The sequence below is a fragment of the Vulpes lagopus genome, chromosome 18, assembly GCF_018345385.1.
Source record: "Vulpes lagopus strain Blue_001 chromosome 18, ASM1834538v1, whole genome shotgun sequence".
NCBI lineage: Eukaryota > Metazoa > Chordata > Mammalia > Carnivora > Canidae > Vulpes > Vulpes lagopus.
Window position 1 is genome coordinate 35,025,367 of NC_054841.1, and position 23,651 is coordinate 35,049,017.

General features: G+C 39.7%; 1 protein-coding gene across 14 annotated transcripts in view; it reads left to right on the top strand.

Moving 5' to 3' along the window:
• Positions 1-19,248, top strand: part of PLCB4 (phospholipase C beta 4) — a 417,242-nt gene extending 397,994 nt beyond the window's left edge. For 13 of the 14 annotated variants that reach the window (XM_041733165.1, XM_041733160.1, XM_041733166.1 and 10 more), the window contains 7 exons: positions 1,119-1,194; positions 3,101-3,276; positions 6,384-6,485; positions 11,960-12,017; positions 12,444-12,530; positions 15,546-15,582; positions 17,724-19,248. In XM_041733165.1, the coding sequence (XP_041589099.1) occupies positions 1,119-1,194; positions 3,101-3,276; positions 6,384-6,485; positions 11,960-12,017; positions 12,444-12,530; positions 15,546-15,582; positions 17,724-17,812 (625 nt within the window). In that variant the 3' untranslated portion in view covers positions 17,813-19,248. The remainder of the gene's footprint in view (positions 1-1,118; positions 1,195-3,100; positions 3,277-6,383; positions 6,486-11,959; positions 12,018-12,443; positions 12,531-15,545; positions 15,583-17,723) is intronic. The other variant, XM_041733173.1, reaches the window with a different exon arrangement.
• Positions 19,249-23,651: the final 4,403 nt, after the last annotated feature.

Consider the following 23,651-nt stretch of genomic DNA (forward strand, 5'->3'; position numbering starts at 1 on the left):
CTGAAGGCAGGGAATGAAATGGAAAAGAGATTTATTCCAGTTCGACAGCCATTGGTTGGTGACACCATAACTATGTCTCACATGTGTTTTTCATTCAGGTATCTTCAAGGTGAATGAGGAGAAAAGGAAGGACAAGCTAAAGTTGGGAAATTTTGAAATTACATAAATCCTTTTGCATAGCCAGAAAATAAATAATATCTTGATTTGTAATATTACAGAGATTTTTAATATTGCAAGAATCTTTAGCTTATGCCAACAGATAAGACTTAAATGAAACTTATCATTGCATTACCAGAAAATATTTTGTCTAGCATTAAGCCAGGGGGATGTTTTTGTGATGCCACAAGCTCACCAAATAACAGACTAAAGGGAGAGCATACTTGGTGCCAGCCCTTGAGAAGTAATAGATCTGATGAGGGTCCTAGCATTTTTAGAATACTGCTTCTTTCAGAGACATTCTCAAAAATATAATGAAGCATTCTAAGTTAGGCCATAATACATCAGAGGATATATGCTGAAGACAGAAGCTCAAGACCTGTTCTGGTTTCAGCAATGCTACAGATAATCCAAAAGGGAAAAATAGTCACAGAAAAAAAGCAGTAATGGTTGCTGGGAAATTGCCTTGTATGTATTTCCTACTCACAATAGAATAAGAAGCAAAAATTGCCCTATGATGCCAAGAAATGCTATTTTCTGCCTTGCTGGCATGTGTAAAAGACAAAAATCTGGCTTTATAACCAGAAAGAATTTAAAAATTTGCTTCAAGGCTGAGGACTTCTTTTCTAGTTATTATCACCAATGATATTTTATTGAATAAATGAAAAATTACCCTAAAGAAAAGCAGGAACCAAAATGGAAACTCTGACAACAGACCCTTAACAATGAAATCATTATTTGATCTACAGTGTCTCTTTGTATAGTGGTTGAATTGAGTAATCATGATGTGGATGTTTTCTAAGGTATACATCTATTACTAGAAATACTGATGTTGCCCAATGAGCCATGGCAACCCATGTTTGATGAACAAATTGTCTTCATTAGAAAGCTTTGGAGCAAGGGCCCATGGGAATGGGAAGATATCTAACATCTGGCACACACTGATGATTTTCCATTTTCAGGGGAAGTAATTGTCTCGAAATGAAAAAAGAAACAGAAATTAAAATTCAGACACTGACATCAGATCACAAATCTAAGGTAAGAAAATGCCTATTTTTACAGCAGGAACTTGCAAAAGATACTTTCTAATTTTTTAGAAGCCCTACCTGATGTAAATCAGAAATAATAATAACTTGGGTCTAGTCTGGGAAATCAAGGGATCTCGGCATTCACATTTGTTCGAGACTCACTGGCTTTGAGAAGAGGCATTTCCTGGAGCATCTCTTCCTTCATCTGTAGAAATATGCATACAGTCTGCCCATGTTGTCTGCCTTAGGGGTATGAAGTGAAACAGCACATTGTCTAAGAGGAAATACTATATAAAATACAGAATGTGGGCAGCCCAGGTGGCTCAGCAGTTTAGTGCTGCCTTCAGCCCGGGGCCTGATCCTGGAGACCTGGGATGGAGCCTAACGTCAGGCTCCCTGCATGGAGCCTGCTTCTCCCTTTGCCTGTCTCTCTCTCTCTCTCTCTTGTGAATAAATAGATAATATCTTAAATAAATAATTAAACAAACAAACGAATAATACAGAGCATGCTTCTCTAGAGAGGTAACATGAAACATGTAACAAAAAACCACCCAACTTGTGGATTGAGTAAATCTTTGATACTTCTTCCATTCTAACTTTGTGTTGGAAGTTTAGAATTGGAAAAAAAAATCAAGAGATGACATTCTAGGGAGATGAGCCCAATTACTCCTATTTCCCCAAAAACACAAGAAAATTGGAACTTGGGATACTTACTAGTTTTCGGACATTTGGAGAACTGAGCACTAAGTTCCAGTCAAGAACACAAATAACTCTTCAAGCAGTAATAGTTATAAAAGAGGGGAAATACTCTTAAAATTCCCAACTCTAGCCTTTCGTCAAACCAGCCAGCCTCCAGATGTCTACATGCAACTCTGTCATCTAGCCCGGTGGCCCTACTGCCTGCATGGGCCAGCCAAGCTATTCAAACTAAGGTTCTCCTCAGTGTTCTGTATTTTGTGTCCATTCTAGAATTAATGTCTATGAACAGGCCATGATTTCTAGAAGCTTTGCACAAATAGGAAAGTAGAAACGTTGGCAATGATACCAGTTAGCTTTAGCTGCACAGTAAGCCATGTTAAAATTTAGTGACTCAAGCCACCTACCAATTATTAACTTAAAATTAGGGGGTCAGAATTTGGGCTATACTCACTTGGGTAGCTCTATGGATTCTGAATAGGCTCACTCATGCGTCTGCATTCAGCTGGGATAGATGGCTATAACTCATATCTAGTCATTAGCTGGCTGTGCTTGCTTTTTTCTACATGACTTCTCATCCTCCAACAGGCTAGCATAGGCTCTTTCAGAAGGTAGCAGTGGGGCTCTAGAGAGTGAAAGAGGGAGATTCTTCTTGCACCACATTTGCTATTGTCTCATGGCTAAAGCAAGTCACAAGATAAGCCAGATTCAAGGAGGTGGGGAAATGGACTTCTAGCTCTTGATGAGGGAAGGTACAAAACCACACTGCAAAGAGCAATGGATATGGGGATGGGAAGACTTTCTACCCCCACATCCATTAGGGTTGACACACTGAGTCACAATCCAGAGATAAGAGAACCTAGAGCTCTCCTCAGACCTGTGGGCTTGTGGATATGAAGCTGGAAAAGCATGAGGAGATGAGGAGAATCTGTTAGAATCAGAAAAGGAGTCCAGGGCCTGGGCAGAAGGTAACACAAACAAGTTAGGCAGTGAAGTCACAGGTGACAGCTGAGTATTTAGAGCCAAAGCAATCAATTATTTTAATAACTTATGACTTCTTGATTCCCATGGATTAATACATATTTTTTGCAGGTTGTAGTATCTGTTGATTCACCAACTAAATTGGTGGGTGGAATTTGAAATGCATGACTGATACTGTGTTTTCACTTCATACCTGATCTCTGAGAGTTCTGAGTGCCACTGTCCCTTTTCCCACACAGGTCAAAGAGATAGTGGCCCAGCACACAAAGGAGTGGTCAGAAATGATCAACACCCACAGTGCTGAGGAGCAAGAAATCCGGGACCTGCACCTTAGCCAGCAGTGTGAGCTCCTGAGAAAGCTACTGATCAGTGCCCATGAGCAGCAGACCCAGCAGCTGAAACTGTCCCATGACAGGTAGGCAATGTGCCTTCTCCAGAGGGAACTCCTAATTTTGTATTAAAACTGAGCTGTTACACATATCGTGTCATATAGCTGAGGTGAGCAACATGAACCATAGCAGTGGCCTCAAAGTGCTTACAGGTATTGGCAAGGTATTAACACTCACATGAAAAACTAAGTTGAATTACACATAGTATATGATGCATCCTAAAAAGCAGTGCAGCCCAAAAGAGCTTGCTGCCTCCAGAGTGGTCACAGAGGCTTCACAGCAGTAGGGCCAACTCTGGGCTTTGGAAAATGGTCTGGAGCCTTTTAGGAAGAGAAGACACAGAGGGAGACAAAGACTAGCCAGTTAAGCTCTTAGATCAGATTGGATCTGATCACTCAATGGCCAAACATGGTGAGACCCTTCTTCACATTATTAGGACTTCTAGGAATTTGAGAAGGTAGGCTTAATCAAGAAACAGCAATAAAGTATCAGTTTATGTGGGTTTCCTCCAGTGTCTGCAAACTGAATATTACATTTAAAATACTGCAAATGATGAGCTGCACCCCACCCTGACCCTGCCCCCATCAGAAGAGAGTTGATGAATGTCAGTTAACTCCTTTTATCACAGCTTTGTTACAGCCCCCTGCTTCTCCCTTCATGCCTACTCTATGCCACTGTTAGGGTCTATTGATACGCACAAAAGAGTAGAAAATAGAAGCATTATACAAACAAAGCAAACAAAAAGGTTTTCTTTAAAAAAAAAAGATTTTATTTATTTATTCATGAGAGACACAGAGAGAGAAAGGCAGAGACACAGGCAGAGGGAGAAGCAGGCTTCACGCAGGAAGCCTGACATGGGACTCCATCCCAGGTCTCCAGGATCACCACTTGGACTGAAGGTGGCGCTAAACCGCTGAGCCACCTGGGCTGCCCACAAAAAAGTTTTCAAATGTTAACTGCATAAATTATCTGGGTGTGTTCCATGAATTCCCAACCTTGTTTTGAAGTGATAGATCCGGCAGTAAGAACGAGAACTGTTTTTGCCATCATTGCTGATTCTCATTCAAAGCAAAGGAATGAATTTTCTGTGCTTAGGTTTCCTGGAGGGTTGTGGTCTATACCCTTTCCATTTTAAAGCATTCTATCAAGTTGTATAAGATTAGGAGTTGTCTTTTCTTTTTTTCCCTGCGAGATGCTCTTGATTCAGTACACAGAATGGTACTGCAGCAGTAGTCAAAGAGTGGTAAGCAGACCTGATTGTAGGCATGTAGCCTTACTTAGAGAAATTTCATAGGATAAGACACTCCTCTCTTATCTTTCTTGTCATTGAATAAAGAAAAAAGATAGCCGGGATCCCTGGGTGGCGCAACGGTTTGGCGCCTGCCTTTGGCCCAGGGCGCGATCCTGGAGACCCGGGATCGAATCCCACATCAGGCTCCCGGTGCATGGAGCCTGCTTCTTCCTCAGCCTGTGTCTCTGCCTCTCTCTCTCTCTCTCTCTGTGACTATCATAAATAAATAAAAAAAAAAGAAAAAGAAAAAAGATAGCCCTCAACGGTAGGCATTGTTCAAAAGGGAAAAAGGTAAACTAATTCTTGCATGGCTTAGGAAGTTATTTAAAGAGAGCATAACTTAATTACTAATTTACCTTAAAAAATGAATGTTCTGCAGGGGCATTTTTCCAAGTAACAGCAGCGTTTAGGCTTTTTCTCAAGCACCCTGTGGTTGTATCTTCCTCATCATCATAGCTGTTGCTCTTTGTTAAAAAGAAATCTTGCCCTTGGGGCACCTAGGTGGCTCTGTGGTTAGATGTCATGATCCTTCAGCTCAGGTCATGATCCCCGGGTCCTGAGATTGAGTCCCGCATTGGGCTCCCTGTGGGGAGTCTGCTTCTCCCTCTGCCTGTGTCTCTGCCTCTCTGTCTCTCATGAATAAATGAATAAAATCTTTTTAAAAAAATCTTACCCCCTAAGACTAGTCAGACACATTTGGTCACTGAGAAGCGCTTATTGAATGAATGGATACAGAAATGGTCAGTTTACTGACATGAACTTAACAATTTGAGAGCCATTTTCTTCGGCTAGGAGTTTCTATGCATATTCCTGCCTCTGTAGGCTTGGTGTTGTCCATCACTTTTGATAGAATGCAGACAGTACTTAGAACACCTGACTCCTTGGTCACTCATTTCCAGGAATGATTTCAAGGAGACCCTATAGGTTCCAGAAAAAATTCTTTGTTAATAACATTCATTTCAGTGTTCTAAAATGTATACTTTTGGGATGCCTGGGTGGCTCAGTGGATTAGCATCTGCCTTTGGCCTAGAGTGTGATCCTGGAGTCCTGGGATCAAGTCCTACATCGGGCTCCTTGCATGGAGCCTGCTCCCCCCCTGCCTATGTCTCTGCCTCTCTCTTTCTGTCTCTCATGAATAAATAAATAAAATATTTAAAAATAAATAAAATAAAATATATCCCTTTAATATACACATAAATGATCTATGACTCTTTCTCATGTGCACAGACATTCTAGCACATGCAGGGATCGGGAGCCTTATGTAAACATCCTTTTTTCCCTCCTTCCCATGCTTATCTGAAACTACCCTGTCCCCTTCATTCCCATGAGGTGTCAGAGAACATGAAGATCACTTGTGAGGGTCAGGATATACTCTGTCTCTCTTCCAGGCCATCTGATTCCAAGAAATGTAGGGCAAAGATGGAAGATCTTTATATTTTTATGGACAAACATAATGTCTCTTCATCCCAGTTCATCATTATTACTTCCCCAGTAGGTGACCCACTTCCACTTATCATGGATTGGGGCTCTTTCTCACCTTTTCACAGTATACAGAATAACTCGATGAGCTCAAAAATGAAAAACAGAAAAGTGAACCTAGTCTTGTTGTTACACATAGAATTTATTTACTTTTTTTATTATGCGTATTTAACTATAACATAAAATTTGCCATTTTTACTGTGTTTAAAAGTATGTGGCAGTCAGCACATTCATACTGTTGTGCATTCATCAGCACCATCCATCTCCAGGACTTTCTCATCTCCCCTACATTGAAATTCTGTCCCCAGTAAACATTAACTCCCCATTTATCCCTGCTCCCATTTGTTTCCTTTTAATATTTAGGGAAAGCAAGGAAATGCGAGCACACCAGGCTAAGATTTCTATGGAAAACAGCAAAGCCATCAGCCAAGATAAATCTATCAAGAACAAAGCAGAACGGGAAAGGTAAGCCTGAGAATACTCGCTCTGGGGAGGTAGCGCTGGTGGGGAGGCATAAACTCAACAGCATTTATGTGTGTATACATATGTGTACTCAAAATCCTTGTGAGTATTGGCTAAGGATTCTGCTATTATAACTGCTATGGAGCTTTATTGTTGTTGCTATAGAACACTTGTCTTCTGATTGTTTACTACCACAAGGCAGATAAATGTACATTCAATATATATATATGCTCACCTCCAAACAAAATTGTATAAAATATGGCAAAATATCCTTCCCACATTCCATTGGGTCCTCCCACAAGCATCTCACTGGTTCTGCCCCAGTGAGGATCCATACTGGATATTCTGGATGGGATGGTTCTAAATAGTAGCCTGTAGATGGTCAGTCTTCTGCCTTTGATCTGCCTTGTGCTGTCCTTGACGCCAGGGGTCATCTCAAAAGCCCCCACTCAGTTTTGCTTGTTTGACCTTATCTTAGGTTGGGGTATTTATTTATTTATTTATTTTAGAAACAGACTAAAACAGGAATTTGGTTGTGTGTGATTTACTGAGGAAGGGATCTTCAGAGAAGAAGAGTAGGGAAAGCAGGAAGGGTCCCAAGCAGTGGCGGAGTAAGGGTATGTTGGTCTCAGCTACAGTGAGTCCTTCAGCCTGATCCCAAGCTCTACAGGGTAAGCTGCACCAGTGATCTCTTTGAACCAACGGTATCTAGCTTTTGTATTTCTGTGTTAGTCACATCCTGGGACTGGGGAAAAGTTTGTGTGACCTCCAGAGAAGGTTCTAGGTGCAAACCCTTTAGGCAAAGACAGTAAAGTAGATTTGAGAGGACATCAGGAGTTATGTTACCCAAGAGAGGGAGTTAAGAGCACTTGATTCCCAGTGAGCCAAGTGAAGATTAGTCTTAGGACTGAGACCTGGGCAGCCCCGGTGGCGCAGCGGTTTGGCGCCGCCTGCAGTCTGGAGTGTGATCCTGGCGTCCCGGGATCGAGTCCCACATCGGGCTTCCTGCATGGAGCCTGCTTCTCCCTCTGCCTATGTCTCTGCCTCTCTCTTGCTCTCTCTGAATGAATAAATAAATAAATCTTTAAAAAAAAAAAAAAAAGGACTGAGACCTGAGCACGTTTAGGGCTTCAAGGCATTCCACTCTCCCTTAGCTGTAGGCTGAGCTGCTGCAGAACTTTGTAGCTGCAAAGGAAAGTACCTGTACTACATGGTCTTTTATGGATGGATGCTCATTGGATACCTGATGTGTTCTCTTTATTTTGAACATGGCAAGAATTGCTGTCCAACTACCTCAATTTCATTGACTTTTTAAAGCACATCTCAATTACTATTGGAAATGGAAATGAATTGACTCTTTAAAATGTTGCTTAAAAAATTTCCCAATCAATGTGGAGCATCTAGGGAAATTATTACTCCATTTAATCTTTGCACCATCCTGTTGTTCTTATTTATTTATTCTCAGACAAGGAACTTTGTTTTAAGGGCCTTATATATGTGGAATTGACATTATCTGGTTTAGCTCAAAAACGTAGAATATTCCAGCCATGATAAAACCTCCATTTGAACTATTTTAGATTGCCTAAAGTATAATATAGAATTCAGTAGGATAAATGTGCTCATCATTAAACAGCTCTTTATCATTTCTTTCAAGTATGTTACAAAGTGAACTTCAGCCCAGTCGAGGTTGTATTATCTTAAACTCTGAGTTACTGATATTGACCAAGTTTTTAATTTTTTTGTTTGACTTTGTTTCCAGTGGTAGGTGGTTCTAAAACATCTACAAATGGCTGGTTTTTAAAATAATTTTTCTGTGCAGAATGGTTACCTTCTACACACGCACATTATGTGTCCACTTTAACGAAGTACCGAGAATTAAAATTAAAACTTTATAATCAGATAGCTTAGAAAGACATATGGAAGCTGACAAACAATTTTATTCCTGAGTCAAAGAAGACATTTCAACAGAAATTATGCAATATTTAAAACTGACCAACAATGCAAGTACTGTCTATCAATGTGTAGAAGGTAGCTAAAGCACACAGCAAAACAATCAACAAAATGAAGAGGCAACCTACGGAATGGGAAAAAATACTTGTAAACCATGTATCAGGAATTAATATTCAAATATGTATAAGGACTCACACAACTCAATAACAACAAAAGAATCTGAATTTAAAGTGGGCAGAGGACCTGAGTAGACATTTTTTCAAAGAAAACATACAGATGCCCAAGAGGCACATGAAAAGGGTTCAATATCACTAATCATCGGGAGATGCAGATCAAAACCACAATAAAATAAAACCTCATACCTGTTAGAAGGGCTATTTTCCAAAAAGATAAGAAAGAACAAATGCTGGTAGGATGTGGAGAAAAGAGGATCTTTCTGCTCTTTTGGAGCCATGTAAATTGGGACAGCCACTATAAAAAACAATCTGGAAGTTCCTTTAAAAATTAACAACAGAGGGCAGCCCAAGTGTCTCAGCAGTTTAGCGCTGCCTTCGGCCCAGGGCGTGATCCAAGAGTCCCGGGATCAAGTCCCACATCAGTCTCTCTGCATGGAGCCTGCTTCTCCCTCTACCTGTGTCTCTGCCTTTCTCTCTCTCTCTGTGTGTCTCATGAATAAATAAATAAAATCGTTAAAAAAAATTAACACAGAAATACCATACACTCTTACAACTCCACTTCTGGGTATGTATCTGAAGGAAATGAAATTACTATACCAAAGCAGTATCTGTACCCCCTTGTTCATTGCAGCATTATTCAAATAGCCAAGACATGGAAATAACCTCAGTGCCCATCAATGGATGAATGGATAAAGAAAATGTGATTTTTACATCCGCATGTGCCTACACACACAGAACAATTTTATCTAGCCATTAAAAAAGAAGGAAATCTTGGCATTTGTGGCAACATGGATGGACCTTGAGGGCATAATGCTAAGTGCAGTAAACCAGAGAAAGACAAATACTTCATGATGTCACTTATATGTGGAATCTAAAAAAAGAGCCAAGCTCATAGTAACAGAGTAAAATGATGTTTCCAGGAGTTAAGAAGGTGAAGAAATGGGAAAATGTTAAAGGGGACAAACTTCCAGTTACAAGAGGAGTAAGTTCCAGAGATCTAATACTGACTATAGTTAACAGTACTGTATTATATACTTGAAAGATACTAAAGAGAGTGGCTCATAAATGTTTTCACCTTAAAAAAAAGAAGGTAGCTAAAGTGATATTTAGAGTGAGAATTACAGCCTAGGTGTATATAACCTTTTTTTTTTTTTTTTTTTTTTTTTTTTTTGAGAGAGAGAGTGAGTACAAATGGGGTGGGGAGAAGAGGCAGAGGGAGAGAGAGATTCTAAAGCAGGCTCCATGCCCAATGTGGAGCTCTATGTGAGGCTCAATCTCACAACTCTGAGATCTTGACCTTAGCTGAAATCAAGAGTCAGACGTTTAACTGACTGAACCACCCAGGTGCCTCTAGCTGTATATACATTATAAAATTAATGCAAACTAATTAATTAAACACTCAAGAGACTATAAAATTAGAAATACAGAGTGAACCCAAAGATCTCAGATAAGGAGAAATATAAAAGCAGAAAGTATTGAAGTAGAAAAGAATATTAGCAAAAAAAGCTTATTATTTGAAAAAAATAAAATCAGTGAACCTCCAGCAAGACTGAGCCAGAAGCAGAAGAACACAAGTTAGTAATATTAGGTATAAAAAGGAGAAATTACTGCAGATATAATCAACATTTTTGAAAGTAAAGACAATTTGACCAGTGAGTTTGGACACTTATGTGGAATGGACAATTGCCTAGAAAACTATCAGTGTCCAAAACAGACTGAAAGGAAGGAGAAAACCTGAACAGACTTATAGCTATTAGAGAAATTCAATCAGTTATAGGTCTATTGAGTCATGGAAAGCACTCTGGCCTCACTGGTAATGATGTCATTTCACAAAACTAATTGACAAAAAAAGTAAGTGTCTGACGGTATCAATTGAGGACAAAGATATGAAGAAAAGGTAGCATTCGGACATTGGTTGTGAGTGCAAATAAGGTCCAGTGCTCTGGGGTAAAGATGAAACTATTCATTTCCCTACCAACATGCAAATCTAGGTGTATACCTTAGAGAAATCTTTGGGCTCATATGTACAGGAAGATATGCCCCACATTTATTTAGTCAATAGATAGGGTGTCAAGCATTGCAGGGCCCTATGCACCAGGTCATTGAGCATTGTTTGGAAAGAACCTATTTGCCATTAATGGCAAACTGGGAATATATTCTCTTCAAAAATGGAAAAATCCATACAGCAGATGAAAGTAATGGAAGAGTTTGAAACATAGCTATATCTCTAAAACTTGGGCTAAATAATAAATTAAAGGAAAAAGCCCAGAATAGGTTACCACTTAGGTAAATTTAGAAAACACAAAGAACAATACAGACCAGTAGCATCACTTGGGAGCTTGTTAGAAATGCAGAGTCTCAGGCCCCACTCCAGACCCATGAATCAGACCCTCTATGTGTTAAACGTCTGACTCTTGATTTCAGCTAAGGTCAAGATCTCAGAGTTGTGAGATTGAGCCTCACATAGAGCTCCACATTGGGCATGGAGCCTGCTTTAGATTCTCTCTCTCCCTCTGCCTCTTCTCCCCACCCCATTTGTACTCACTCTCTCTCTCAAAAAAAAAAAAAAAAAAAAAAAAAAGGTTATATACACCTAGGCTGTAATTCTCACTCTAAATATCACTTTAGCTACCTCTATGTGTGGGTCCAGCAATCTGTGTTTTAACAGTATATCCATTTGATTTGTAAGCACCTGAAAGTGTGAGAAGCACTTGTATGTATTGCAAATGGATACATCCATATGGAATAAAAATATTAAAACATGGATGGGAAGTTCCACACCAAATTCAAAATAGTGGTTATGTCTGGAAAGAGAAGAGTCGAGAGGAGAGGAGAAAAGAAAAAAGAAAGGAGGGAAATGAAATAAGGAAAAATACAAAAGGGGATGTAAGTATATATGTAACACTTTGTGTCCTTTAAAAATATGAGACAAGCAGGACACCGAGGTGGCTCAGTCAGTTAAGCATCTGCCTTAGGCTCAGGTCATGATTCAGGGTCCTAGGCTGGAGCCCCATGTCGGCTCCCTGTTCAGTGGGAAGTCTGCTTCTCTCCCTCTGCTGCTCTGCCTGCTTGTGCTCACATTCTCTCTCTCTCTCCCTTTAAAAATTATTTATTTATTTGACAAAAATATGAGTCAAGCATGGCAAAACATCAGTATTGACTAATCTGAGTTTTGGGTACAAAGATGTTTGTATTTTTCTGTGTACATTATGTGTTTTAAAATTCTGCAAAAATTTGGATAAAGTGATAATCCCATCCAGAGAATTAAATGGAATATAGCACTTTCTCATTTAATATTATGTTGATTCTATTCGATGTCATGCCAACTATTATTTGTACCTGTTATTTTAGGCGAGTCAGGGAGTTAAATAGCAGCAACACCAAAAAGTTTCTGGAAGAAAGAAAGAGAGTAAGTATTTTATAATTTTCTTGGCAGTGTAAACAATAACTCATGCTTAGATATCAGACCTCTTCTGGCTAATTTGCCTAATTTGATTTTTCTGTACATTAAACTTTCTAGCTTCTCTTGCCTGCTCCCAGAGAGCTAAATAATCTAACACTAAAATCTTTAAGATATTAATCTGGCACCATTTTATATGGAAAAGGAAGCCAAGCTTTAATTGTGCATAAATAATCTATTATATTCTGAGAAGATTTAACAGGGAAGATCTTCCCAGTACTAATTATGGGTATAAACTCTTTTAGTTTTCAGATTATTTTTCATGATTCTGTAATAAATATCTCCCTTGGTTAAATTGTTGACTTAACAATCATACCCCATCCATAAATTTTCAGATTGCAACCCAAAGTTTATCAGAATTTTTCTGTTTTACAGCTTGCAATGAAACAGTCCAAAGAAATGGATCAGTTGAAAAAAGTCCAGCTTGAACACCTAGAGTTCCTAGAGAAACAGAATGAGCAGGTATCTTATCTAAAAGGCCTAAAAAAAGACATAGCCACCTCACTTTGGGAGGCAGATGCCAAGCCAGCAGGGACCCTTCTGCTAAAGCTGGTAGCCTGAGTAGTGGTGTGGAAAGGTGGCTAGAAAAAAATGTGTGCCTTTTACTCTATTTTCCCCCATTTCATCAAACAAGACAAAGAATTCTTTTTGGAAGTGGAAAAGGAATGTAACCATGGCAGGGCGGGGCGGGAAGCAAGGGAAGTAACCCTCAAAGTCATCATTTGAATAGATTTTGCTGACTCTAAGAATGATGTCCCTGAGAGGAGAAAACAAAGGTTACAAATTATTTCTTTTCAGTTATAGCTTTAGAATATGCAGCCTAGGGGCAAGCAAGTTTAAACATTTGCTATGTTCAAAAGCAAATGTGAGAAACCACCTCTTTTCCACTTCAATCTAAAAGTGAAAGTATAAAACTGTCTCAGAGCCTTCAAGTGGGACCCCCCAGAAAGGAGCTGCCCAAACTCTACAAACCACTGAACACCAGTGGATACCATAATTTTGTTTTCTTCCCCAGCAAGGCAAAACACTAAGAAGGCAACACAGATAGCTTGTCCAAAATCCAGCTCTTTAGTTAGCTGTCGGCTTTTAGATAGCAACACCAAGAGCTATAGTACAGGTGGGCTCCTTCCCAAATGGGCTATACAGGCCATTGGCCATCCAAGTATTTCAATTTGATGGCCATACTTCTAGCTTATAAGGCAAAATGACCCTGCAGAGCAGTTTAGATTTCAGTCTGCCTCAGTTCAAATTTCAGTTTTTAGATATAGCTGATTTAGAAGTTTTTATATCTAGATAACCTACTTCCATCTAGAAACTGTGAAGTGGGTTTGATGAGGTACATACTACATTGGTTTTTCCTATCTCCTCCATCTATAAACCAATCCTCTTTAAGGTATATTTCTCAGAGTAAATGGCTCCTGTTGGAAACTACTTCAGTTGGAATTACACTAAAATGTATCTTCAAGAAAGCAAAACCAAACCATAAAATCTTTTTTGTATTGTGCTTGGGTAACAAATCCAACTTCCAGTTTCAAATTTGTTACTTTTTGGGAGACAGAAGATTTTATTCATCAGCATACTTCTGAGTTATGTTTCACATTTCCTTCTCAGCTAAATGCTTCTATTCATGAATAGTCCACAGATCCTCAAGGAGGACAATAAATGTTTATTGTCCTATGGGTCCAGTTCATTTGACCATCTCATAGATACATCATGTTCTGGTACAAGTTACCTAGCTTATGTTTTTGCTTGTAAAGCACTTCTCAGAAGTGTTTCCATGGGCCAAATGGGAGTATGAATAAAGGTAAAACCACCATCTCCAAAGCGTTAGGATCCACTTCAGTGATTCAGGGCTGGGTGGGGTAAGGATGCCTCTCAGAAGGCACAGTGAAGGTAAGGTACCGTTATGTTTCAGTTAACTAAATTAAGAAACTACTTAGAAATTACTGTGTTGCTTAGCAACAAGTTTGACTAAAGAATATAAATGTGCTAAAAATTACTCATTACTACAATAATGAATATCAGAGCTAGAGAATACACTTACCTACTGTTTTTTTTTTTTTAATTTCAGAGCCAAACTACATACAAAAATCACTTTGAGCTTTTATCCTAAATACATGGAGAATTCAAACCACATCAGATTTATTGCATTAAAATATACTGGATAAGTGATCACTGGACTGATTGGGTATATTGGGAGGATAGTAGCTTTTTGTTCCAAAAATTCACATAATGCCTATCAATATGTCATAAGCAACATCTACCACCCACAACTGATACTTCGAGTCACAGAAGCTTAGGAAAGCACAGATCATGAGAATACTTGAGATTTGATGCAGATTTAATGAGAGTCAATGAAAAGAAATACACAATATCCTATTGATGCTTCTAGCAGAGGTAGAATTTGGACTTGAATTTTCATGTTAAGCCTTGCTTTACAAAAACATGGGCTGTTCAATAACAAATTCAGTCCCAGATCTGTCTAGAATGGTTTTGTCTTGTTTGGAATTTAAAGGTCAGAGAGCTCTTAGTTACTCAGTGTGTTACAACCCTGTAGCAGGCATAGATGCAAAAGACACAGTGACTGCCTTTCTTCCCTCAAAATGGGCAAGATCTGGAATCAGGTAGGAAAGCTCCCTTGATAACCAATTAAACATTTCATTGGCAGAAAAGTTTCCTATTTCCAGACAATCCTAAATTTTTATAAGTCTCCCAAACCCTTATTAAACCCAAAGACTATTTTCTTTTGCTAAGCCAGAGATAAATTAATTTTAACATTCATCCATAATATCTCTTTAAGGCTTTTTACTGCATCCTTGTGACCCTACTCCCAGGAGCTTACCTCATCTCCCCAAGGATCTACTTAATTAGCTAGACCAGCGTTGAGGGAACTAGCAGAAACAACTCAAGTTTTAATAGAATTTGTCCCCGATTCTGAATCCTAACCTCATGTGCTCTTTTTAAGCCACCTAATGGCCTTGCTTACTTGGTCATCTGATTCTTCATTTAAAACTCCAAAGGTTGGGGGTTTGTTTTCTACTAAATTTTCCCAGAGACCTCCTAGCCACCAATATGTCATCCATCCTGACATGTATCATTTCAGACATTAACAACTCCATTACCATCACACCCAAGCTTTAAAAGTTGATTTTTATCATCAGTCCTATCATTTAATAAAGAGAAGTGAGTGTTCTTGCTGAAGGGAGGGTTCCCCACTCACTCCTGCAGGAGAAAAAGCACAGTCTGGGCTCCTAGGCATTGGTTGTTTGTTTTGTTCTTTTTTTTTCTTTTTTTTTTTTTTGAGATCAATCTTGGGGGGAGTTCGTCACTGATGGGTGTATACATGTTTTATTATTAGCTTTTTGCTTTTCTGTATATGGTTTTGCATTCATTTTTCAAATTCACTTCAGTATTCATTTATTTTCTTTGTTTTATATGTATGACTCAATTTTGACATTACTATTTTTGTACAAACAGCTATTGAAATCCTGCCATGCAGTGTCCCAAACACAAGGTAGGACCAAAACTCTGATAAGCAAGACATTGCTTTCCTTCTCAGCTCTGTTAGTATGCTTGGCGCACTCTCCATTTATGATTCACATCTGGTCATAACTAATTAGTATCTCAAGGGTTTGGATTTAAAAGCTTGATAATTTCATGCTTGGATTTCTGATATAATATTCAAACTGAAATGCCCAAAATCTTTAGAGAATTTTTTCTGAGGGTGTCTTAGCCAGCGTTTCCTACTGCAGACCTAGGAAAAACTCAAGTCATGCTAATGAAGATATCCCCAGGCATCAAGAACAGTGATACATGACTGTCATTTGGACCCACCACAGCTAAGACTGGGTCACAAAGTCAGACCTTTCACAAGCATTAATATGACTGCAATTAATTTGTAAAGCACCTACTCAAAGTTCATTGGTGCTTTTTAATGAGAGTTATGGTCTGCATACAGAAACATTATACAGTGTCACTGTACAGTGACTCTTGCCATGCTTTCTGCTAGATGTGGTCTGTCAAGGACCCTAATCACCTCTCATTAGTAAGGTGACCATGTAAATTATTATCTGAATTTGAGAGTGAAAGTATGTGATACTCATAATTGCCAGGACTACAGGCATAAACTGGAACTGTACCCAGCAAATGGGAATGAATGGTCACCCTGGTCATCTGAGAACCTGGCTCTAAGAATAGTCCTGTAATAGCATATGATTCTTCCTTTTTAACTGCGTTCAGTATTGTATTTAAATGCTAAGTAGGGACAAGTATAGGGAATCTTATTACTATTTATTGAACATAAAAGTATTTACTTTGCAGTGCAGATACTGTTTCACTGTCATCTCTTATGAATACCGTTTGTGTCATAGTTTCATGTTTGTATATTTTTCTCCATTTCTCATTTCTCTCAGAGTATTAGTAAACTTCAGGCATAGAAAAATATCTAGGTAGAGGGAACCATCCATCTCATATTTGAGCAGAAAAATAGAATTCTTTTGTATTACTATATTCATCTTTGCCAAAGGGAAATTCAAAGCCATAATATGAAAATAATAAGGAAATTACTATATGTCCATGGTGAAACTAGTTTTGTAACAGGGCCTCTAGAAGCTCATAGGATGATCTTCAGATTTGAGTCATCCCCCCTACTGATCTTCCATTTGGTTGGAATACCTAAGCAGACATGAGCAGTAACATCAGTACTTCAGAATCCTCCTCTAAGTTATATCTTTATATATCATGTTTCCATTCTTAAATGTCTTTATTTAACAGTGGTATGTCACAAAAAGAGGAAAAGGATGCTTTATTTTTCCTTCAAAAGATACATGCATTGGATTGGGCTCAAGCATCCAGACTCTAGTTGGAAAATAAATGTTGAAAGAAGCCAATTGATTTGTCACCAGTCTTCCCCACCCTCCTCACCTCCTCACCCTCTGATTCCTTTCTACCTCACAAACCACCTAGTTTTCTCAGTGACAGTCTTGAGCCATGGTGAACTCAATCTTATGAATTACTTCCTGGGGAAACCCATAAAAAATTACCCCAAGAAGTGACAGCTCGTAGGGCTAATGTTGGGGCAGCAGGATTCTAAGAACTGTACATATTCCTGTAATGTTCTACTTGCAAGCTACCCCAGCCAAACCAAGATGATATGCTCCCACCTAAACTCCATCAGTCAGATTCTTAGGGAATTAATTAAATTTTGGGCTCTTTGGGGGAAATATTGTCCATAGGCAACACTTAACCTAAAAGTTCAAATTACATACAGTCAAGGCAACATGTCCACCTGTAGAAACTAAACCAAATGGTTTGACGTGACATAGTCTAAACTGAGTGACTGGTTTAGCCTCTTTTCAAATGGTTTTCCTGGCACTATGTAAAACTAGTCCTTCACAAACTTTAATGGGCATAAAAGTGTCTTTGGGATCTTGTTAAAATGCACATTCTGATGCAGTAGGTCTGGGGTGGAGTCCAGGATTGTGCATTTCTCCCAAGATCCCAGGCAGTGCTGATGACGCTCATGGTCCATGGCCCTCACTTTGAGTAGGAGGGATGTAGTGATAGCATCAGATTAAGGGGAGAAGAGAGTGTGGGGTGGCTGCATGCCTTCAGGAGAGGATTTCAACATGTAAGGCCACATTTCTGATGTTACAGGCGAAGGAGATGCAGCAGATGGTGAAATTGGAAGCCGAGATGGACCGCAGACCAGCAACAGTAGTGTGAAACTTCAAAATGCAAACTGAAGCAGCAAAACCACACAGCATCATAAGATCACCCCCAACCATCCCAACACAGATTTCATGCAAGACAGCTGTTGTCTTTTGGGTTTCCTTTTTGTATAGACAAGATGTTACCCAAAACCACAGAGATTTACATACTTCTGTTTAACATTTTGAGTATTGAATTTCTTTGGCCAACCAAAAGTAGCTTTAACTCCACCAAAATTACTATCCCAGTAAGGCAGAGTTTAACCATTGAATATTACAACTTAAACATGTTTTGCTAAAAAATACCATCACAAGTCAATGAGCTTGGTGTAAACAACTCTGCTCTGTGATGCATTAGGACATGTTTGAGCTACAGCAAAAATAGTGCATTAGTGATTTAATAGCAAGTGCATGCACTAGAAAAAAAAACTCTGTCTACAAATTCATCAGCAGAAGTGGCAGTCTGCTAGCCAAATAATTTTGCAGAATTTTTCTACACATCTAAATTACCTCATCAGTAAGTGCCATGTCTCTGCCATGCCATAAGAAGCTAATTCCCTGTAAAAGTTGTGGAAGTTATTAGAATAAGAAAATAGAACTTGTACCTGTGCCAAAACTCATCAGTGCTCCAGGGAGAACTCTGTTAGGCACACGTAAGACAGTTTACATCTGATACTGCTTTATAGGAATTGCTTCTGCCGATTCCAGACATAATACACTACTACACCATAAAGATTGTGAAGCGGTTATTGGCAAACATTTGTAAATGTGACCGTGTATAAAGTATTTATACTCCTAATTCACACTGTTATAGAGCAAAATCATCTAAGTATTGCCACATGACAAGATTAGTAAACAGGAATACTAGAACTGTGTTTGCATGATACACAAGCACCAATTAAGACTAATCCGTACAGATACAGTTAACATAATGCCAAATAAATACTGGCTAAATAAATGTATGGCACAGAGTATAATTTGACTATCAAGACTTTTAGCATAATGAAAAAGTCTATATATATGTGTATATGAATTATGTGGGCATTCTTGATACTTCGAGTTCTAGTTTCAAAAAAATACATAACTAATTTAATTTTACACAAAAATATTTATGCAGATTTTCAGAATTTCATATCAGGAAATAACCTTTTTACGTCTGTTAAATATCAAAACAATTTGCTACAGTGTTAATCTGCATGGTCCTTAAGCCTGCTGTAGTTGTGTTGCAGACAGTGCATGAAAAAGTATTCCGCGGGGAATTGAGCCATGCGGCCAAAGCCAGGAGGAGCGCATGGAAATTTGGTAGTCTAGAACTAATCAGATTACTGATTTTAGGACACAAAACACCAACTGAATTGTATATGCTTGTACAAATTGATTCTGTGTGTTCCTCTGAACAAAGCAGAGAAAATTATGTTACCATCAATATTGAAATTAAACTTCCAACTTCTCTAATAAAAAATTAAAACACATTTCACAACTGTCAGAGTATATGCTTTCCAGCAAACTTTTTGCCTATTTCATAAATGATCTCTTTATTATTTCCCAAGGAGGCTTATTCATGCCCCAATGCACTTTTTCCCCCAAGTGACACAAAACAGGCTGATTCTAGCTGACTCCCAAATGTAATATATTTGGGGTTTTTTTCCTCATTTATCATTTGAACTGGTTTCTGTGAAAGGTCTCTGGTTTCTTATTTGCTTATCTGTAGGACCATGGGGTTAAACTACATTATCTTTCAGCACTAACATCCCATGGAAAACTCTGGCTATTAAAATAGCACCACATTGGGGTACCTGGGTGGCTCAGTCCATTTAGCGTCTGACTCTTGGGTTTTGGTTTAGGTCATGGTCTCAGGATCAGGAGATCAAGCTTCATACTCAGTGCTTGAGATTCTCTCTCTCCCTCTGTCCCTTCCCCCTACTCTCGCTCACTCGCTCTCTAAATATAAAAGAATCTTTAAAAATGTAAATAGCACATTGGGATGGCCTATTCTCAAGAATTCTGAATGGCTCCTCATCAAATCAAAGATCTTCTAACAAGAGCTCAGCTCACCATCCTGTGGCCTTCACTGAATTCAGCAATTGTCTCCTCTTTCCTTTGCTTCTGAGAGGTGCTCCCACTTTTCCCATTTCTCTGCTCTTCTCTACCTTTTCATCCTTTTACACCATGATAAATATTTCTATTTTCCAGTGTTAAATCCAGAACCAGTTTTTTCTTTATCCCAGACTACTTTTGGTATGTGAGATAGCTTACCCCCACCCCAAAAGATCCCAACATAGTGAGATTAAAATGTACACAGCTCAGATGTTCAACAAAATGATATTTTACCTTAAATTGTAAATTCGCATTTCACTCAAATTCTGCATTCTTGCTTCTGAAGGAAACAAAATCTTGCCAATTAAAGTAATTCAATCTTTTCCAGTTTAAAAAACATCTAAGTATTGCCACAGAGGCATTTTAGGAGGCATTTTCAATTACTTCAAAGTCAAGTCCCTTAGCATCCCAGCTCCAGGTCTCCCTACTTCTTTGCCCAGGTGGCAGTGGGGAGGAGGAGCATCTGGGTGACAGTCCTAACTCCCCTGTGTTGCAGCCTTGCAAAATGGGTCCTTCCCAGTGGCTTGAGATCTCTGCTCAGTCAAGTTTGTACCCTGGACCCAGTTTATTTCAGCATTCTTCTAGGATATGCAGAAACGTCTTGATCTTCGTGGAGTGTGGGGAACTAGAAGTGCTAACTCCAGTCCATTCCTTTAAGTCCTTAAGTCCTTTGCCCATTTGTCAGCTACTTGCACCATGTTCCAATGTCAGGAGGTTTCTCCAGGAGGCTTGCAGTTTGTTAGATCAATGCCGCCAAGAAGCAAAAAGCAAGCCTGCTTTATATCGGGCCCCAAGCCTACATCTTTCTTCTCCCACCTAGCAGGACTTTCTGCTCAACCTGGGGATCAGGATGCTCGAGTCTCAATTCCTTGTCTTTCTCCTCAACCCAGAAAGGTTATGGAAATGCCTATTCCTGACTGGAATGCCCAAAGACTGTACTCCTCCTTCCTAAGCAGATTATTTTTCCCCTTTGAAAAGATAAAAGACTTCATGGGGGGGGGGGTGCCAAAATAGGGAAACCCATTGGGAAGCATTATAGTTCATCAGATCTAAGACCCCATTGATTAAAACACACCATTATTTTATATACGACAGAGAATGAAAACATGCTGCCAATTAAACAAGGACATATTATCCTATGATTATAAGACACCTCAATTTCAAAGATGTTAAAATGTGAAAATATGTGTATCTTAGAATCCATGAAATATTATTTCAAAAATATTATACAGGCTAATCAAATCCAAAGACTTGAGGGTTGGGGACTAGGGGGAAGCAAGTATTAAAACTGTCTGGAAAGATAGAAAGAGATGGAGTACTTCCAAATCCGTTCTATGAGGCCAACATCACCTTAATTCCAAAACCAGACAAAGACCCCACCAAAAAGGAGAATTACAGACCAATATCCCTGATGAACATGGATGCAAAAATTCTCAACAAGATACTAGCCAATAGGATCCAACAGTACATTAAGAAGATTATTCGCCATGACCAAGTAGGATTTATCCCCGGGACACAAGGCTGGTTCAACACTTGTAAAACAATCAATGTGATTCATCATATCAGCAAGAGAAAAACCAAGAACCATATGACCCTCTCATTAGATGCAGAGAAAGCATTTGACAAAATACAGAATCAATTCCTGATCAAAACCCTTCAGAGTGTAGGGATAGACGGAACATTCCCCAGCATCTTAAAAGCCATCTACGAAAAGCCCACAGCAAATATCATTCTCAAAGGGGAAACACTGGGAGCCTTACCCCTAAGATCAGGAACAAGACAGGGATGTCCACTCTCACCACTGCTGTTCAACATAGTACTGGAAGTCCTCGCCTCAGCAATCAGACAACATAAAGACAAGATATAAGAGGAACATTATATCAGAAAACCAAAAGACACCTCTGCGATTGGGATTGTAATTTACTAGTGAGTTTCCTTCAAAAGCAATTCAAAAAAAAAAAAAAAGAAAAATTGGGTTTCTAGGGAAGATGGTAGAGTAGAAGATCCTAAGCTTGCCTCGTCCCCTGGATACAACTAGATAATACCTACATGAATGTAAATAACCCAGAAAATGACCCAAAGATTAGCAGAAGAGATTATTCACAGCAAAATGTAGAGAAGGTAGGAAGAGCAGAGGTGTGATCTGGAGCTAAATAGACCCATGGGACAGTCTGTGGGAGGGAGGAATACCACAGGTGTAGAGAGGCAGACCCTATTATCAAGCACTTCAGGTATGCAGATCTCTCACAGAGAAGACAAATCCCCATAACATTTAACTTTTAAAACCAGGGGGCTTGATGTCGGGAGTTCTTATAATTAGTGGGGCTTAACACTTGGAATAAAAAAAAAAATCAGAGGGTTCTGCTCTGGAAAACCTGGGAGGGTGAGAGGAAGCAGAACTCCCACCATTAAAGAGCAGAACAAATAGCCTGGCTGAGACCCAGAATAGAAGCAGCAATTTGGCAAACACTTTGTTTATTTGCTTATAAGCTTATTTGCTTATAAATTTGCTTATTAATCTCAGAGCATGTGCTGAAGGAGCAGGGGTCTACAGGAGACTTAACCTTAAAAGGAGCTGGCAGTGCCTCCCTGTGGCAGCAGTTTAGCACCGCCTTCGGCCCAGGGCGTGATCCTGGAGACCCAGGATCGAGTCCCACATCGGGCTCCTCCACAGAGCCTGCTTCTCCCTCTGCCTGTGTCTCTGCCCCTCTCATTCTCTCTCTCTTTCTCTCTCTCTCTCTCTCTCTCTCTCTCTCTCTCTCATGAATAAATAAATAAAATCTTAAAAAAAAAAAAGGAGCTGGCAGACACCCTATCCCTCCCTCATCCCCCAGCATAAACACAAAACCACCTACAAGCATCAGCACAGTGCCAACACCCAACCTAGATTGCTAACAGTGAGTTTCACCCCTGTGTTCTGTTACAGACATGTCTCCTCCAGCCAGGCATTGATCCCAGATCTCTGCCCACAGAAGACCCCCCACAAAACGTGCACCCATGCACTCCACCCCACATTCTCTTGCAGACCCACTCCCTCCCAGACACCTGTGTCCAGAGCCCATCCAAAGTGGAGCGACAAGCATAGCAGTGTACAAGCACACCTGACAGGGCAAGCACCACTTGAAGTGACTCCTGCATTAGGGAGAGGGGAAGACAACCACACATACCAGTCTGACTGCAGCCGCAGCAATGGACAGGGCATAGGCATCTGGTTTGACTGGAGGCCCTGCCCACAAACAAAAGCCTCTCAGGGGACAACAAAAGGAAAGTGCCCAGCAGTTCAGATCTACCACAGCTTTGGCAAATGCCTGGTCTGACTAAATTCATCTGCTAAATTCAAGTCCAAGTCAGCACCAGACTGCCCCACTAACAACACAGGGAATAAACCCTGCTTAAAACAGGCAATGAGAACCGCTGTAGATGACCAGACTGAAGGCAAAGGTGGCTCAGCCACAATAGTAGTGCACACACAATACATAGAGGGAAATACCTAAAGTGCTGGGTTCTGATAAATGGGACATTGCACTACAAGGCACTATGGGACCGCTTCTTCATAAGGCCAATACTTTCAGGAGCAAGAGACTTTCCTAACACATAGAAACAAACAACTAGACAAATTGAGGACATAGAGGAATATGTCCCAAATGAAAGAACAGGACAGGGCAGCCCGGGTGGCTCGGTGGTTTAGCGCTGCTTTCAGGCCAGGGCCTGATCCTGGAGACCCAGGATCGAGTCCCACGTCAGGCTCCCTGCCTGGAGCCTGCTTCTCCCTCTGCCT